Raw genomic sequence first — 19,877 nt, 5'->3', positions numbered from 1 at the left:
AGGTTAATTTACTTGCAAAGTCTAAGTTACTACTGAGAGAAAAACCTGCTACATTCTATTACATAGCATGTCTCCTTGGAGAACTTTCTATAATATAAATGCATAGACCTCCACTCCCACAAGTACTGGAAACTGAACCTAGGGTCTCAAGCTTACTAGGCAAGTTGTTTACAATAAGCTAAACCCCTAGCCCTAAATTTGAAAGTTTTTACCTTTTCTAGAAAGTATTTTAAACAATGACATTAAATTGTTGCTCAAACTTACACAAATTCCCAGTTACTGAAATTTTCACTAATAGTCCATAAATTTGGTCACCAACACAAAGAGTTAGATGACTTATAGTCAGGCAAGATAATGTCCTTTTTGAAGCTTCGTTTAGCGCTGTTTATTATATACAAAGGAATACAGCCAGAGAAACTAGAGGAACCCATAACAAGAAGGCTGCCCTTGTTTTTCCTTTTGGTTGTTGTTTTTTTTTTTTAACTGTGTGTTTATGTGTATATAAAGTACTTCTTTAAAACTGCCACAACAGATGACTAAAGAAACCTAGGTGATGGTTTGTAAAACTCTGGTTTGAAGGATATATTGAAAGAAAAAAAATGAAGAGGTTCTATACACAATTGGTCAATCACAGAAAATGAGAGGTTACAAAGGCTATTGGATAATTGGCATGTGTTTTATTTTGTAATTAAAACTACTTATAAAGTAGTTTTAAGAATGGCTTTTTATTTTTTTATTTTTAATTTTATTTTATTTATTTTATTTTTTGGTTTTTCGAGACAGGGTCTCTCTCGGTTAGCCTTGGCTGTCCTGGACTCACTTTGTAGACCAGGCTGGCCTTGAACTCACCTCGATCCGCCTCCTGAGTGGTTGGATTACAGGCATGTGCCACCACACCCAGATGAATGGCTTTTTCAAAAGGATATGGATGTTAAAAGTTAGAAGCAGGTAACTTCAGCATTAGCATATATTCACTTAGAATTTTCCTTATGTCTAGGTTATAGGAATGTGTCATCTTAACTCTGGCAGCTGCCACCCACACCTAGCAACTTTGCAAATACCAAACTTTGGCTACTATGAGTTAAAGGCAAATTCTTGTCAAACCAGATATTCTGCTGTAGATGTTTTCCAGTCTCTTTTGGGCCACCCTTGTATACTAAAAAAAAAAAAAAGGCAACATTATAGACAGTAGACTCATTTCCAGTAGTATAAAAGATTTTTGGGCCATCAGTATGGCAGTCTGAGCTTTGACCTTCAAACAGTTTCTTTGGGAATTTGAGAAATGTGAAAGAATGAAGAGTTTTACTGAGAGAATTTGCCATTTGTTAGAGAAGACAGATACACACACACACACACACACACACACACACACACACACACAATCAAAAGTTGTGACTGGTATTAACTCATATATCTGGCTAGCAAAGCTGTATCTAGAAGTCTCCTGCTCTTTATATTGGCTTTCTAAATTAAGCAACCTTTTTTTTTTTAAAAAAAGATTTATTTATTATTTATTAAGTGTTTTGCCCTACATGTAGGCCTGCAGGCCATAGGAGGGCACCAGATCTCATTACATATGGCTGTGAGCCACCATGTGGCTACTGGGAATTGAACTCAGGACCTTTGGAAGAACAACCAGTGCTCTTAACCTCTGAGCCATCTCTCCAGCCCCTAAATTAAGCAATTTTAAATGAAAAAAAAAATTGGTATAGGGGGTTTGTCTGCATGTATGCAGATATACTTGGTACATGTATGTGATTGATTAAATAAATAGTGAGCTAATTGGTGATGAAGCTATGCTATATAAACACAGGTTTATTGGAAGTAGCACGGGAGGGGGAAGGGAAGGGAGAGCAGGCTTGGGGGTGGGAAGGGAAGGGAAAGAGAGAAGGTAGGGAGGTGGGAAAAAGGGGGCCCTGGAACCAAAATGTCTGGTTTATATAGTGACTCTCTGGGAGAGAAGAAGCCTCGCCCCTAGGTAGAGGGCAAGTCATGCCAGCCACGCCCTGCAGCAGGACCTAATAGTACGTACCATGTGTGTGCCTGGTGCCGATGCATGCTAGAGGAGGGCATTTGATCCCCTGGAATTGGAGTTACAGTCATTAGCCACCATGTGGGTGCTAAGAATCAAACCTCCATCATCTGGAAGGACAGTCAGTGCTCTTCAACTATTATATATATATATATATTGGTTTTTCAAGACAGGGTTTCTCTGTGTAGCCTTGGCTGTTCTAGACTCACTTTGTACACCATGCTGGCCTCGGACTCACAACCATCCACCTGTCTCTGCCTCCCGAATGCTGGGATTAAAGGCATGCACCACCACACCCGACTTCAAGTATTTTAAATGAAAGTATTTTACTGAGGAAGGTTTTTATTTTATTTTATTTTTTTAGATGGCACCATTCTTTTTTTTTTTTCTTAAGATTTATTTATTTATTATGTATACAGTGCTCTCTGTCTCATGTACACCTGCAGGCCAGAAGAGGGCACCAGATCTCATTATAGACGGCTGTGAGCCACCATGTGGTTGCTGGGAATTGAATTTAGGACCTTCGGAAGAGCAGTCAGTGTGCTTAACCTCTGAGCCATCTCTCCAGCCCCTGAGGAGGGGTTTTAATACAGGATCTAATATAACCCAGGCTGGCCTAGAACTCCTCATATAGTTGAGGCTGTTCTGGAACTCCTGATTCATATTCTCTCTTCTCTCTGTGTAACAGCCCTGCCTGTCCTGGAACTCTCATTGTAGACCAGGCTGACCTCCAACTCATAAAGACCCGTCTGCCTGTCTCAGGGATGCCGGGAGTAAAGGTGCGCCACTGTACCAGCAACTCCTGATTCTCTTACTTCAACCTCCCCGATGCTAGGATTACAAGAGATGTGTCACCATGCCTGGCAAAACATTTAAAAATACTTTTTAATTATTGAAAGAGCGGGAGAGGGGGGCGGCCTGCAGAGATTGCTGAAGTTTTAAGAGTGCTTGCTGCTCTTGCTGCTCCCGGCACCCATACGGCGGCTCACAATAGCCCATACTAGCTCTCTATTGGCCTCCTTAATCACATCTTTTTTATTGTGCATAATCACTTTTTTCACTTTTTTGTTTGTTTGTTTTTGGAAACAGGGTTCCTCTATGTAGCCTTGGCCCTGCAGGCCAGGCTAGCCTCCAACTCACAGAGATTTACCTGCCTCTGCCTCTTGAGCACTGGGATTAAAGGCTTCTATTATCAACGTCTGGCTGCATAATCACATTTTTTTTCGAGACAGGGTTTCTCTGTTTGTAGCCTTGGCTGTCCTGGACTCGCATGGTAGACAAGGCTGGCCTTGAATTTACAGTGATCCGCCTGCCTCTGCCTCCTGAGTACTGAGATTAAAGGCCTGTGCCACATAATCACATTTGTGATTGGGCAAGGAAATACTATGAAGTTATGGCCTTTGTAGCTCTTGTGAATTTCAGGTTATTTTAAGGGACTTGGTGGCCAGAATCTTGCAGCATGTTTACAGTTAGTTCAGCCTTGAAAAGCAAAGCCGGCTGGGGCTGGACCTCTGCTGGCAGGAAGGCCAGCTCCGAGTTTCTGTGAAGCTTAGTGGGAGGAGCTGGGAGAGGTGGAGCCAAGGGACTACCCATCCCAGCATTCCGCGGGCTTCTCCCTGCGGAGCTCACGTCACGTGGGCGGGACAGGCGACATTCTGCCGTGGCGGCTGGGGCTTGCAGACCAGCGCTCTGGAGCTGGAGAAACAGCAGAGTGGCGCCGCTGATCCTGACTGTCCCACTATTTAAAACCTGGCTGGAATTTGTAAGTAAGCAAAATGAAAACACAACTTTAATAAGTTTTAGTGTCTGAACTGCTATTTTTCTCCTTTTAAAAGGTCTTTGAGAAAGGATCCCTCCCCACCCCCACCTCCCTACGGCACAAACAGATATCGAGGTAGGTTGGAATGGGTATATTAATTTCCGGGAGGGTAATGAAACTATACTTGGAATCTTTGAAACATAAAATGAAACAAGGTGAGAGTAGATTTTTGGCGCGGACTTCAGATGAGAAGTAGAATTACTTGAAACTTTTGAAATGTAAACAAGAATTCTTAAGGTTAGGAGTCCGTTTCTCTTACCTATCTGCATACCGATTCCTGTAGGCATTCTAATGCTTAAAAGATAGCACATTTAAGTTCTCATTTACTAAGAATGCTGAAAAGGACAAACTCTGAAGTTCTAACAAAACCTTAATTATTTTTCCTACCTATTTATGTACTCAACTGTGTTTCATAGCCAGTTTTTTAAAAAGTATTCCCCCGACCCCACCCCACCCTCCTCCTTTCCATCTGCTCGCGCTGTTCCTGTCCCTCGCGCCCCACCCCCACCCCATGCCCCAGGGTTTCCCCCAGGGTTTCTCTGAGCCTTGGCTGTCCTGAACTCTGGAGCAGGCTTGCCTCTGCCTCGCAAGTGCTTCACCACGCCCTGCTTTTTTATTTTCGTTTCTTCGAACAAAATCTGTAGTACTCTCTGCTTTGTCAGATTTTATGCTTGTTTATATCGATCCTGGGATGAGTTAACTTTTCTAATTAAATATGCCAGTTTTGTTTGTGTTAACTGTCCTTTTTTCCTTTGAGATAGGGTTTCTGTTTGTAGTCCTGGCTGTCCTGCCTGTTCTCAAACTCAAGAGATTCACCGCCTCTGCCTCCAGAGTGCTGGGATTAAAGGCCTGTGCTACCACACCCAGAGTGCCTGTTCTTAGGTTTAAAAATAGCGTATTTAAATGTATGAGTTGGTTTGTTGTTGTTGTTATTTAAATGTATGAGTTGGTTTGTTGTTGTTGTTGTTGTTTTTAAGCTACAGCAGGGGCCCAGAATTACCAGTTTTAATTAAGTATATAATGACTTTGCAAATAGAAAATCATTTAATTAAAGAACTTTGTAGTAGATGAACTAAAAATAAAAGTGTCCTAGGAAGCCTTTTGCATTGTAATAGTTTAAATAAAAAACTTGAGGCTCCTTATGAAAACTTTTGACGCCCTTTCCTAAGTAGTGCTGATTGATCCGGATGCAGAGTCCACAGCTAGATAACTAATCATGTGACCTTTGCTGACTCGGTTAAGCTTTCTTTTTTTTTTTTTTTTCTTTAATCAAGTTTCCCTCTTACTGTAGAGCTCCTGTAAGAAACAAGTAACCAGAATTTAGCTGGTTACTTAAGAACCAGAGTAGGGTTTTCAGCTTATTTTTCTGAGGCAGGGTCTCTTTATTATATAGCCCTGGCTTACCTGGACCCCACTATTAGGCCATTTTAACCTGAAGTGCTGGGTTAGAGTTGTGCCGCCAAGCTTGTCTGTTTCAGGTGTCCATTATAGCCTACGTATAGTTACTGTAAACTGTTCCAATCCAAGTACTGCTTAAATTTCCCAAAGGAAAACTTGTTTAGAGAAGCCTGGTCTGCCTCTCACTGTACTATCCACCCCCAAGGCCACTGTGAAAGCACACACTTTGGCTTTCTACAGCCAACACTAATTAGTTCTGAATCCCAAGAACCCCTTGTAAATTGACTGCAAATGATTTTTCAACATAGTCCTCATATTTTATTACAAATTCTGTGCAGTAAGACAAGCATTTGTCCACACGGGTGCATCGTGGAGCAGTGGTCATGTGTGTGAACTTTGGTCATAGCTGATTGGGCTTCCTGTGAGGATCATAGGACTTTGGCAGGTAACTTTGTACTATTTCCTAATTAGTAAAGTGGAGAGTTGTGAGATCATTTAGAATATTAAGTGAAATCATTTAAGTTCAGAAATAGAAACAGCTATTACTAGTTGGTTTTCTTTGCTGTGTGCTGATATTAGACGGGTTAAAGTACACAATTTTGGTAACCAAGATAGAAATAAAGAAAGTTCGCCTGTAGTTTCATTACTTCTACAGATCAAATTGTGTTGCTTTTTAGATGCTTTGCTTTAGCACTTGACAAAACCAAATTTAAAATGTGAGTTTTTGCCTACTGAAGGTGTAGATAGCTCTAATACAGCCACCTGGATTTGCTTAATTCTAATTTGCTAGAGAAAACCAGCAGGGCTTTTGTTTATTGCAACTTCCACTTAAAAGATACAGTGTTTGAGACCCTTTTGTGACTTAGTGGAGCTACCTCCTGCTGTCTCATTTAACTGTCATGCTGCTTTTGGCCACCTAGGTGGTGGTGTTCCACTTGTGGCTAAGAACACCGCAACATAAAGAGAGAGTTCAAGTCAGCACAGGAGCGGCATTCAGGCTCCGACAGTAAAGAAGAGTGCTATGAGGGGCTGTTTGTAGACTGCTCTGGATGTTCAGTCATGTCTATAGACGGTTGATCTGGGGATTGACCTAGAACTACCTTACATAAAAGTAACAGTGTTTATGCTTTATAACAAGTTGGCTCATTCTTTTAACATTTTATAGGAAAATAATAGTAATGGCACTAGTGCCTTAAAAGATGAAGCTATTCACCTGCAGTTTTATTAGTGGTCACTGTAAAATTACAACTTGTGCTCAAGGCATGTTACAAATTTTCTTTTATTTTTGGCTTTTCAAGATGATTTCTCTGTGTATCCCTGCCTGCCCTAGGACTTGCTCTGTGGACTGGGCTGGCCTTGAACCTACAGAGACCCATTCTGTCTCTATTCTGAGGGCTAGGATTAAAGCCATGCATGCATGTGCCATCACCATCCCACTCTAAGTTATCTTTTCAAAAAAGGCAATACCCTTTTTTTGGTTTTTGAGACAGAGTTTCTCTTTGTAGCCTTGACTGTCCTGGACTTGCTTTGTAGACCAGGGAACATAAAATTTTATAATAAAATTATTTTTTTGTTTTGTTTTTCAAGACAAGGTTTCTCTATGTTATCTTGGCTGTCCTGCCCGGCCTTAAAGAGGCATTTTAAAAATATTAAACTTCATAGGGCCCAAGTTTAGATTCCAGTATACAAGTGAAAATTCAGGTGTGGCTGTGTGCTCCAGGTGCAGTGAGCTACTATTTCTTAAAAAGGTCATCTGGCAAACTTACTAACTTTTGGTGTGAGAGCCTCAGGTTTTTAGAGATCCAGGTCTGGTGGGTCTCAGGGATGGTGTGTCTAAGAACTTGTACTTCTAGTGAGCTCCCAGGAAATGCTGTTGATAATAAGGTGAATATAGTAAAAGAAATGAAGTTATTAGTGTAAATTGGGTGCAATGGCACCAGCCTATGATACCAGCTACTCAGGAAGCTGAAGGAAGAAGATTTTAAGTTCAGGGGCCATCACGATGAAGTCATGTTTTAAAAAAGGAGTTATTCAAAGGGGGGTGCATGCCTTTAATCCCAGCATCCAGAAGGCAGAGGTAGGTGGATCTCTTGAGTTGGAGGCCAGCCAGGTCTACAGAGTGAGTCCAAGACGGCCAAGGCTACACAGAGAAACACTGTCTCCAGAAAAAGAGGAGGGGGGGGGAGGAGAAACTAACTTGACAGTGGAGACAGCATTCAAGCCTAGTGATCAAGGTTTATATTCCATAAGACACAGGGATAGCATGAGTCTAAGTAATTCCATGCCTGCGGATACATTGTTTCTTCAGGTTATTCTTGACAGAAATATATAAGTTTTGTCTTCCAAATCAGGGTAAAATGTTACACATAGTTAAACTGACAGACTTTCTCCCAACTGACATTGTCCTTCCAGACTATCAAGGTCACAAAAGACAACCTAAATTTGAGAAACTCATATTTTAGAGACTGAGGAGAAGTAAAAAGTAAATGTGTTTTAAACCGGAAGATTCTTTCCAAGTTCTTGGTGAGATCTGCTGATGCAGACTTCAGATAATCAGGTCCTTTAACATAAGACTGGGGGAAGCAAGATAGATCCAAAAGCAAACCATAGAACACTGGAAAACCTTACATTCATAGAGTTAGCAGATTAGAGAAGGTATCAGATTGGATGTGAGGTAAATCCTGTTATCCACCCTGCCTTAGAGGTGTTATGTGATAGGGGCTACCTAGCAGTTTAGGGAAGGCAGTAGGCAGAATATGGGGTGTGGGTGATTTCTTCTACAGGGGTAGCCTCTTTGATCTAACAGAGTCCTGGCTTGCAACCTAGAACAGGAAAAACATTAATTGGAAAACTAGTGAAGTTTGGATGTGACTTCATTAATAGACTTATTGATGTTGAATTTCTTGGTTTTAATACTAGCACCTTGTATAAGATACTGTATAAATTATGTAAGGAAACTGCATCGTTAGTGGAACTTTTCTTTCTGTAAGTCTAAACAGTATTTTAAAATAACACCTTAGTAGTATTTGGTAGGATCAGGTGGTAACACACAGTCAAGGCCGGCTTGGACTACATAGCTAGTTCCAGGCTAGCCAGAGCTACATAGTGAGATCCTGTGTGTAATCCTAGCCCTTGGAATAGTGGGGATGGGATGGGATGGGATGCAGAGAAACAGGAAGACTGCTGGTCACCATTCTTTGCCGCCCCCCGCCCCCCCCCCCCCATTTGAATGAGAGATTGGTAGTGCTAGCCTTTAGTCCCAGCATTGGGAAGTAGAGGCAGTCTGGGCAGATCTGAGTTTGAGGTCCTACAGGGTTACATAAAGATACATAAGGATAACATTTTTAAAAGACTAGATAAGTGAGTAATAAACTGTAGAGAAAACACCAGTAATCATAGTAGTTGGGAAGCTGAGGAGGATTGTGGATTCAAGCTTGAGTTACATAACAAGACTCCAGAACAAAGTGATTATGGAAGTTGAGGTAAAATTGGGGGAAATAAATACCAGCATACATGAGGCTGAGACAGGAAAGGGACCAACCAAGGCCAGGTTGTGCTACTAGGGAGATCCTATCATTAAAAAAAATTGAGTCAGGCGGGGCGTGGTGGCGCACGCCTTTAATCCCAGCACTCAGGAGGCAGAGGTAGGCGGATCGCTGTGAGTTCGAGGCCAGCCTGGTCTATAAAGTGAGTCCAGGGTGGCCAAGGCTACACAGAGAAACCCTGTCTCGAAAAACAAAAAAACAAAACAAAACAAAAAAAAAAATTGAGTAAGTTATGCCGCCCAGTATGAGATTTCTTAGCAGACCTGTGTGGATCCTTGAGCATTGCTCTTTACCCTATGTGATTAGCCTGGCCCAGAAGTATACGAGTCATCAGAGGATTTGGGAAGAAGTAAGAAGAAGGAATAGATTTTTTTTGCATTAAAAAAAAAATGTATTAACCAGAAGTCTGTATATAGTATTTGAACTGCTCCAGGCATTTAGTTTCTATGTTCAAAACTTCCCTTGGCAGAGGTGTTTGTTTCTCCCACTAACTTAACTTTCCCTTTCACCTTCCCCACCTTTCAGGTATCCAAACCCTTGTAACGAGTTAGTAGAGATAATAATACCTAGGATATTGTAATAGTATCTTACTCTGTGCCAGTAAAGGTCTGAAACAGTTGTTTATGCTTGCTCTCCCTCCCACCATCCCCCATACTCGTGCTAGTAATGCGCATGAGCACGTGCATGCTTGCTTGGACATGTGCATGCCCACACCTGTTTTGTCAGTTTCTGGAGTGAGAGAACATTTGCAGCTGTTTTCTAGCCTAGCCTATTTCTCAGTTGTCTACTTGGTGAGGAGAAGCGTGTGAACTCAGTAGTGAAGATTATACACCCTTACTGTACCATCTAAGTTCAAAACTAGGTGTGGCATATGAAGCTCAAGATAAGGCATTTATGGCTATTGACTAACCTTAGACAACCCCAGGGAGAAAATACTTAAAATGATTATCTCAGAGAAATCAAAACATTTACCTTTGGCTGGGACAGCCAAGGCTAACACAGACAAACCATGTCTCGAAAAACCAAAAAAAAGAAAAAAATTTACTTTTTTTTTTTAAACTTTAAATTTTTATTCATCTTATTTTATGTATGAGAATTTTGCCCATGTTTTTGGTATTGGTGCCTATAGAGGTCAAAACTAGAGTTCTGGGTGGTTATAAGCCATCATGTGTGTGTTGGGAATGGAACCTGTTCCTTCAAGAGCAGCAGAGCTCTTTATTTATTGATTGATTTTTTTAAAGATTTGTTTGTTTGTTTGTTTGTTTTTTGAGACAAGTTTTCTTTGTGTAGTCTTGGCTGTCCTGGACTCACTTTGTAGACCAGGCTGGCCTTGAACTCACAGCGATCTGCCTGCCTCTGCCTCCCAAGTGCTGGGATTAAAGGCGTGCTCCACCACCACCCAGCTTAAAGATTTATTTATTTATTATTTATATAGTATTCTGCCCACATGTATGCTGTAGGCCAGAAGAGGATACCAAATCTCATTATAGGTGGTTGTGAGCCACCATGTGGTTGCTGGTATTTGAACTCAGGACCTTTGGAAGAACACACGGTACTTTTAACCTCTGAGCCATCTCTCCAACCCCCTGAGCAGCAGAGCTCTTAAGCACTGAACTCTCTCTCCATACATATTCTACAGATCAGTATCAACGGGATATTTGGAGTGGGGCATGGTAGCACACAACTTTAATCTCAATGCTTGGGAGACAGAGGCAGGAGAATATCTGTTAATTCCAGGCCAGCCTGGCCTAGTGAGTAGCTTCAGGTCAGTCAGACTATACAGTCCTTGTCTCAGAAACAAGCAAGTAAACCAAAAAGGCAGCTTTGGTGTTAGAAATGTAGGTCAGCTGGTAGTGTGCTGACCTAGGATGAATAGGCTATGGGTTCTAGCCCTAGTACCTCATAAAACCAGAGGTGGTGGGTATACCTAATCCCACTGCTCCTCAAGGCCAAGATAGAGGATCAGGAGGGCAAGCCTAGTGACATTCGAGGCCAGCCTGGGCTACATGAGATCATGTCCCAAAACAAACAGTAAACAGATTGGGGGAGTCATGCTGGAGAGGTGACTTACTGGTTAAAAACACTGGCTGCTCTTCCAGAGGACCCAGGTTTGAGTTGCAGCACCAATGTGGTATCACAAATGTCTATAACCAGTTCCAGGGCATCTGATACCCTCTTCTGGCCTCTGTGGACACCAGGAGTGTATATGGTACACATATGCATGCAAGGAAATGTCCATACACATAAAAGTATATATATCTTACAAAACAAGAAAGTAGATTGAGGTTTTCATACTAATATTTATCAAGGAGAATGAAGCAGGATCAAAGTAGTTAAATTGTTTAATGCCTGTAAAGTTATTACTGTTAATTGATGTATGCATTTCTGTGGATTTAAATAGAATTGAGACTTGTTTGCTTTGTTAAGACATCCTATTTACCCCTGGTTGGCTGGAACTTCAGCGCTAGAGCCTGTGCCTCCGAAGTGCTCATGTGCTCATAAAGTAGCAGTTCTGTGCTTTGTATGGTATTTGGGTTATATGGAAGCATTTTTACGCTTTGGTTTTGGCCCACTGTGTTCGATCAGTCTGTTTGGAATGTACAATGTGCTGGCTCTGTCTGTATACCTCACTAAATGCCCTGTGATCTCTGTGGGTGACTTTAAAAAAAAATCCATTCCAAAGTCAGTAAGCCTTCACCTGTAACACTGATTCCATTCTGGACTCAGGAAATGTGAAAGATTGTTTTCTCTGTATGTGTAGTTATTGGCATTGGGCCTGACAAAAGGCAGGCTTTGTTTTTGATTTTCTTTTTACCATATTTCTATGAAGATGTGGTGCTTAGAATTTTACGGAAAAGCAATGCTACATACACTCTGTAGGCTCGCCTCTTTTCCTCTTTAGGGACTCACTGTGGTAACTAGCCTGTCCTGACACTTGTGGTCCTCCTGCCTCTGCCTTTGAGTACAGGGATTCTGGGCACACACCACTATGTCTAAGATAGGGCTCCTCTGTCCGTTATTTGATGCCTACTTGGCCTCCGAGCAGGCTCACTTCCTCTTGTCCTCTGTGTGAAAGGCTCTTTTGCCTGTTTTTCTCTAACTTACTGTGATTTCTATTTTAAGTTTAGGTACTCATTAGGATTTATGATAAAAAGTTTTTGTTCTCCACCAAATTACAAGAAGAAAAACTGGGCTCGGTGGTCAAGCGCTCGTTTCGCACATGTAAGGCCCTGGATTCAGCCCCCATGCGGGGGCGATAGAGGAGAGACTGTATGGAACTTGAGATCCATCCCGTTCTCTCTCTTCCCTATACGGGGCCAGTTACCCTGCTGCTTAGCTTTCCACTCAGCTGCACAGCATGTTAAGTAGTAGTCAGGCATGCTTTTGAAACTCTGTAAGTGGAAAGATTAAGGATGTATATGTACATTTTTTGGTTTTTTGAGACAGGATTTCTCTGTTTTAGCCCTGGCTGTCCTGGACTCACTTTGTAGACGAGGCCCTGCTTTATAGCATTCTCAGGGCTCGTTTGCCTTTCATTTTGCTTTATAAAATCCCAGTCTCTAAGAGAGCTCTTTTGGCTGAATAGGGCCAATGCTGGTTCCTTCTGCTTTTGAGGCCCCTGTTAACATTATTTTTAGTGTTGCTGTTCTCACATGGTTGAGCCTCGGGATTTATAAAAAACTATTGGAGGATGGCGGGGGCACTTACTATAATTTGATAAACTGTCACTTCCCATGCAGCCATCTTCTTGATTCACATGTCCTGCCTACCCTGTGTGTGTTAATTCAGGGTCATGAGAGTAGCTTGGGTCTATTGCTTATGGCAGTATTTTGCTTGTCATCTCAAAATGACTATGTGTGTCTGTGCAGATAAATATGACAGTGGGACCTGCCCCATTGATGCCTTTTTTAGCTTTCAAAAGAGTTTTTAACTTCTTACGGTGAGCTCCTTAAGAATACTGTCCTTAAAAAAAAAAAGAATACTTTCTTAAGCTGGGCATGGTGGTGCACGCCTTTAATCCCATCACTGGGAGGCAGAGGCAGGCGGATCGCTGTGATTTCGAGGCAGCCTGGTCTACAAAGTGAGTCTAGGACATCCAAGGCTACACAGAGAAACCCTGTCTTGAAAAAGAAAGAAAGAAAGAAAGAATACTGTCTAATAGTTTGCTGCTTTTCCCTGGTTAAATTGAAGTCTATGTTGGAAGGGCTGTTGTATTTACTGGTGCCCTCATACTATGAGGATACCACATGGTACCTGTTTTGTAAAAGTGATATACATCTGTTTTTCTCTAAATACAAAAGTAGTAGAAAGAAACAAATGTAGTCTAAAAAAGAAAAGACATACCACACAAATCCTAGTCAGAAGAGTAACTTCCAAATAGGTTGGTTGGTTTGACCTAAATTAAGTTGTGGGGAACCCCATGAGACTATTGTTATCTACCTTGACTAATGGAAATAATTTTCAGATGTACGTTCTGTGAGCAACTGCAAAGCCCATATGACAGTGTGTGTCGTGACAGTGAGACTTGCCCCATTGTCTGAAGTTTTATCATTTACAGGTGTGTGACGCATTCCCAGACCGTCCGGCAAACTCAAGATCAGCGACTTCTCTGTGACTGGGTCCAGATAAGGTCCTTTCAAGACTGACTCCGTTGGATCCACTCCACCGGGTTTTCCTGACCCTACTACATCACTGTGCCATTGGCAAGAGTGCCAGCACCAACGGAAGCCTCACTGGATCCCTCAGTGCCTCGGTCTTTGCAAGCATCTTAGCAACAGAGCAGAGCCTCTGTGTGTTACTGCCATCAGCTGATACTGCACAGGGAAAGACAACCAGCTCAGACTAGCAGCTTGGCTTTCCTTAAGACACTGGAATTTGAAGGACCTAGTCTGTGATCTGTGCTGCTAGTAAGTGACTGATAGTAATCTAGACTGGACTGGTCCCTGAGTACAGAGACTGAGTTGCAGTTGAGTGAAAAACAGACTACAAGATCTTGAAGAACTGCACTGAGGTGCAAGCCAGACTTTAACACTCAAGTGTTGGACTGAGAAGTTGTTAAAGGAAACCGGTGACAGGACTGACTTGCTTATTGCGTTTCTCTCTCTGTCCTTGTTGCCTTGTGCTGTTACATTGCTTTGTGTTGTCTTTCTAAGCCAAGATGTTCTCAGATAATTCACACTGCCCTGACTGTGGCCAGCAGTGGTTCCCTAGTCTAGAGCTAGGGCATTGGTTATACCAAACTGAACTTGTTGAGAATGAGTGTTACCAGGTGTTCTTAGACCGTATCAACAGGGCTGATTACTGCCCTGAGTGTTACCCTGACAATCCTGCTAATAGAAGCCTTGTTCTGCCTTGGTCTTTCCCCCTGGAGTGGGCACCTCAGAATCTTACCAGGTGGACCTTTGAAAAAGCTTGCCATCCGTTTCTTCTGGGTCCTCCACTGGTTAGAAAGAAGATACATGACTCCAGGGTAGCTGGTTTTAATCCTGCATTGCAGTTAGTCTTGTCCAGAACAGACAAAACCTTAAACAAGAAACTTGGCCAAAGCAAGTGATCTGCAACAGAATCATGGAGATTCTCAAGGGCTTAGTGCTCATAGCCTAGGGGAAGATGAATAATAACTTGTTTTTGTTTCCTTTCTCTTTTTCTTTCTTAATTTTTTTTAAGGTGCTGGGGATTGAATCTGGGTGTTCTTGTGCATGTATGCAAGTGCTCTTTGACTGAGTTAAAGCTGAGCCCCTTTTCTAAGTCTGACTCAGACTGTCTCTTCGTCAACTGCTTACATTTTTAGATCTGCTTCTGTGGTCTATACATTTTTTTTAAGCATATATTTAGTCAGTGTTGCAGCCAGACTATTTACCTAGAACCAGATTAATATGTGGTCCCTATAAATACTTTGGAACTAGCTGGCTCCTCCTGAAAATTGTTAGAGTCTAAGTATAACAAGATAATGTAGCCCTGGAGGAGGGGGCTCCACACATTGTGCGCCCCATTAACTTTAATGAGAATACATTCTTGTAGCTGGATTCTAGATTCTAATAAATTTTAATACACTACATTGCTCCTCTTATACATTGATTAGTAATGAGAGATATGTATATACATGTAAAGTTTTTTCATATATATCTATTCTTTGACGCAGTGTAAGTGTTACAGTGTTGATAACTGGTCCTGTCATATTCTATTTGGCAATACCTACTACACACGTTACAAAAAACTGTGTTGAGAATGCTGCCAGTTTACACTTACCTGTTTCTGCATAACCAAAGACTGTCCTGTCTTGGTGGTGACTGAACTTAATGTCCTCTCATGGAAATGGAAAATTAACCTGTGCTATGAACTTCATGGCAAATGATAAAGCTTGACTCCATATAATTTAAGAACAGGCTAATGAACGCTTTGTCTTAGGCGTGAGAGAATGTGTTGCTGAACATTGGCCACATTCCAGTGTTGTCCTGTTCGTGGAAATCATGGAATCAGATTTGGAGTTAAGCTCCGGGGAACATCAAAGAAGCCACTGAACAATTTTTAGATTCCATTTAAGATTCTAGGTGATCCAGTGCCTGTGTAGCAGCAGAGATGTTGTCAAGGACCCGTGTTCTTTTCTTTCCTCCCTGAGGATTTTATGGTTGCTTTTTGTTCTTGTGATCATTTCTAAATGAGTTCAGTGTGGCTTGTTGTACCAGACATTTCAGTCTCAGCCAGAAGCTGGAAGCAAGGGGGGTACATGGCTTTCTTTCTTACAAGTCTTAATTTGGAAATAAAATCTTTCTGAAACGTCTCAGCACCTCTTTTTTTTTTTTTTTTTAAATCACCTCCCTAGCAGGTACAGGTTCCCACACTAGTCTGAGGAAAACTTGGCAAAGGAGAAGATTGGCCTTGTCCTGATATGGCACATTGCCTCCGCTGATAAAACTTTGATCTTTAAGTGAGAAGCGGAGAATGAGGAGCTGTCGAAATACAACACATTTTGCTTTCCACGTGTGAAACCTGGCTTTTGTGTGTCTCTGTAAAGGCTGTTTTCTTGTGAGCCACTCCTGTGTCTGCCTTATGTCCATCATGGTGGAGGGTCTCTCCTGGTGGACTGCTAAATTGTGTGAAGACTAGTTAGTCACTAATTTGCAATGAGGTGCTCCCTTACAGTTTATCCTAAAGTTCTAACCCAAACATACTTTTTAGAGGCCAGTGTTACTGCCTCTTCATTTTTTTAAAGGTATTAAGAATATCTATACCCCAAAGACATATGCTAAGATTATACATGTATATCTTAAAATGTATACATTAGCAAAATAGAAACATAGTTTTTGTTTTAACCAACTCTTTAACTAGTATCAACATACAAAGGATTTATACCATTGAGTTTTTTTAAACAAGCAGTGACTGGGAGCACTTTTATAAGTTGGTTAGTCTATAAAATTCTGTGGGTAGTCTGCGGTCCATACATTAAGACCTGCATCGGTATATCATAATACACACTTAACTTGGCTTGGTGAGCTCTCACAATACTTACAGGAGCAGCTCAACAGAACTGTTGTATCCTCTTCACCGCAGTTCTGAGTGATGACATTGTAAACTACATGAGTAGATGAGGCCAGAGAGAGGACTGAAAAAGTAGTCACTTGTATTTGGTTTTGGTTTTTAAAGACGGTTTCTCTGTGTAGTCTTGACTGTCCTGGACTCCCTTTGTAGGCCAGGCTCTGCCTCTGCCTCCCGAGTGCTGGGATTAAAGGCATGCGCCACCACACCCGGCTTCAAAATATTCTTTTTTTTCTTTTTCGAGACAGGGTCTCTCTGTGTAGCCTTGGCTGTCCTGGACTCACTTTGTAGACCAGGCTGGCCTTGAGCTCACAGCGATCCGCCCGCCTCTGCCTCCCGAGTGCTGGGATTAAAGGCGTGCGCCACCATGCCCGGCTTCAAAATATTTTTTAAATACCATAGATTAGAACACTTTATAGTGTATGTGAATAATTGAATATCAAACTATGATTAATTTGATTAAATCCTAGTGCTTAAAATCAAAGTGACCTGAATGTTTTCATTGTATGTGCTACAGTCTTCATAGTGTGGAACAGTTGATAAATATATACATAATAGTAACATTTTTGAAATGACCATTATAAATTTCCTGGTATTGCTGGCAGATTTGGGAATAGAAACATTGAGGTAGACTGGAAGAAAAATACTTTCACTAGAGAGACTGCTATTATGGAATGTGGGTGACTGAGGTTTTACTGTCCAAGTTACAGGGAAAGAACAGCCAAGCAAAAAAGCAGATCTAAGGCTGTGGCATCCAAAGTTTATATCATGGTTGTTTGAAAAGTGAAGTGAGCTGCCCCTCACCCCCCAAGTCTCTGGTCTCCCTGTCTGCCCTTGAGTCTCCATGGATGTTTGACAACATGCCTTGAAAACTGCTTTTTTTTTTTTTCCGTTGTTTTTTGAGACAGGATCTCTAGAGACCAGGCTGGCCTAAAATTCAGAGATCTACCTGCCTCTGCCTCCCAAGTACTAGAATTAAAGGTGTGCACCACCAAGCCCAGTAAAAACTGCTTTGTATGAGGCAAAAAATAATAGCATTTTTAGCTTCTGGGTAATATTTTAAGTTGGACGCTATTGAATGGCTTTGGGCATTTTAACTGGTTTGAGTGTGAGACAGTGGATGTACCTGCCTCCTGCTGTTATGCACTTTACCAACCACATGACACAATGTTCAGCAGGGCAATGAAGCAGCAAACAACTAGAGAAAAAGGGCAAAAAAGTAGTGTTAGAACGAGTAGAGCCAGTTAGAAACTTTAAATCTGACGGGAGGACAAGATTGATCTTGGTGCATGAACCAGAGACATAAGCCATGTGGTCTCAGGTGTGAGGGTCGAGAGGCCTGGAGAGACAGATAACCCAAGGTGGATACAAAAAATCTTACTGGTAGATATGAATGTGATATAAATTGGTGTTGCCAGAGACTTTGTACAACCTTGAAAGAAGCATTTTGAAAACTGTTCTAGAGAGCTTGGCATGGTGGCCCAGGCCTTTAACAAGCACCTGGGATTTCTGTGATTAAGGTCAGCCTGCTCTACATACATAGTGAGTTCCAGGCCAGCCAGCTGACATGGGGGGGGGGGGTTGCACAGTATGGGAGGGATGTTAAATCTGCAGATTTACTTAGACTGTGTGTACCAGACTCCTGGTTCAAACCTAGATCAGCTATACCAAGGTTGGGGACCTTTGCATTGTTTACGTGTTTTTAGGGTGTTGGTTAATACGTTGGATGCCATAGACAAGCCACCTTACCTCAGGTCCTGAATCTTTTTAGGTGTGTGTTCTTGAGAAAGGATTTTTGTTGTTGCTTTTGTTTTGTCCTTTTGTTGTTGTTGTTGTTTTGTTTTCAAGACAGGGTTTCTCTGTGTTGCCCGGGCCATCTTGAACTGTCTTTGTAAACCAGGCTGGATTTGAACACCACCTGGCTTGGAGAAAGGTTCTTAACCCACATCTTGGTTTGGAAAGTAGCAAAAATACTAGAATAGTTTTTACTTCATGCAGTGTAGCAAAGGTTGAGTTTGGCTGCCTGGCACCGAGAAAGCACTCTATCAACAATCAAAACTAGCATTCGATAAGTAATCACAGTCGCAGTCGTTGGGTAGGCTGTGTCCTCTGATGCCCGAGCAGGATGACAAATCGCTTTATGTCCAAGATACCTGATCTTCTTTTGTTCTGGGAGCCTGTGATGGCACAGTTGACTAAAAAGGAATGTTTACACATTTTGAGAGCCTTTATCATCAGAACCTGCTACTATACATTCGTCATGATGTCACTCGTGTCTAAACTATCCAGGAGGGACTCGTGGCCTTCTGCTCTGTTGAACTGAACTTTATTCCCAGCTCCTCCTCCTCCTCTTTGCTTCCCTTCCCTCCTGTTCCTGTCTTCTCCTCGTCTCTGTCTTCCCTTGGTTTCCACCCATCCCTTTGGCAACACCCGAGACTCGCAGGTCCTGCTGCCCTTCCTGCCAGCCCTGACTTTTTTTTTTCTACACAGGCTACTTTCCCTTATCCTGTCTTCTCTCCAGCTTGCTATAAAATGTGTAGGCGGCTGTGGTTGAAGTTTCCGGGGTAGAAGTTTACCCCACGTGCTCCTAGCTGTCATTACAGGCCCTCATGGTCACAAAATACATTTCTTACTTTTTTCTTGTGGTGTGTGTGGGCATGTGGTATACCCACATGAGTTTGTGTGCGTTTGGACCCATGCATATGTGACGGCCATCAGAGAATATCTTATTTTCCTCTATCAGTCCTCACTTTATTCCTGCCATTTTGGCTAAGCTGGCTGACCAGCAGACTTCCATCTCTGTCACCCAACCTTGGGACTTCGAACTCAGGTCCTCATGTTTGTACAGTAGGTGTTCTTACCCATTAGAACATCTTCCTTTACCCATTTTTCATTTACATTTCCTTTTTTTGTTTGGTTTTTGTTGTTTGTTTTTTGAGACAGGGTTTCTCTGTTTAGCCTTGGCTGTCCTGGACTTGCTGTGTAGACCAGGCTGGCCTTGAACTCACAGTGATAGGCCTGCTTCTGCCTCCAGAGTGCTGGGATTAAAGGCGTGCGCCACCACCCATTTTTCACTTTCTCAAAGTTACCAGTCATCATTAACAGAGAAAACTGCAGGACAACAATAAATGTGTGTACTCCTATCTTGCCACATTTGCCAGAAAAAAGTAAGCAACCACTTATGTCTTCAAGCCCTGAAGAAGATAAAGCAGAATGGTTAAACCGCTGCAGATTTCAGGGTTAGGGTTAAAGTGGACATGATCCTGAGGGAGTTAAGCCAAGTTTTAATTCAGTAGAAAATGGTCACCATGGGACACTGGAAACCAACATTTCACAGTGAGCTTGGAAGAAATTCACTAAAGGTAAATATGTTTGTGCCATTTGAGAGACATTCCTGAAAAGATACCGTCAAATACTTTTTTGGACAGTTAAGGGTCACTTTTCTTGTTACAGAAAGTCTTCATAAACATTTTTGATCACTAGCCTCACTTTTTAAATTTTACCTTTTTAAATTATATTTTTCATTTATTGTTAGTTCACTTTTGTT

General features: G+C 41.9%; 2 protein-coding genes across 3 annotated transcripts in view; both read left to right on the top strand.

Annotated features, from left to right (window-relative positions):
• The first annotated feature begins 3,713 nt into the window (after nt 1-3,713).
• LOC311592342 (torsin-1A-interacting protein 2-like) overlaps nt 3,714-19,877 on the top strand; it is a 28,474-nt gene continuing 12,310 nt past the window's right edge. Inside the window, exons 1-2 of one of the 2 annotated variants that reach the window (XM_084772617.1) lie at nt 3,714-3,794; nt 3,868-3,926. The gene's annotated coding sequence lies outside the window, so the exon portion shown is untranslated. Of the gene's footprint in view, nt 3,795-3,867; nt 3,927-13,561; nt 13,702-19,877 lie in introns of those variants that run through there. The other variant, XM_084772616.1, reaches the window with a different exon arrangement.
• LOC311592423 (torsin-1A-interacting protein 2) lies at nt 13,695-15,575 on the top strand. Its single transcript, XM_084772821.1, has one exon. It carries the CDS (start codon nt 13,953-13,955, stop codon nt 14,346-14,348), a length of 396 nt encoding a protein of 131 aa, XP_084628947.1. The 5' UTR covers nt 13,695-13,952; the 3' UTR covers nt 14,349-15,575.

Source organism: Acomys minous (assembly GCF_964271855.1).
Source record: "Acomys minous genome assembly, chromosome: 1".
Lineage (NCBI taxonomy): Eukaryota > Metazoa > Chordata > Mammalia > Rodentia > Muridae > Acomys > Acomys minous.
The sequence above is the reverse complement of the archived record's forward strand: the minus strand, read 5'-3'. Positions and strand labels throughout refer to the sequence as shown.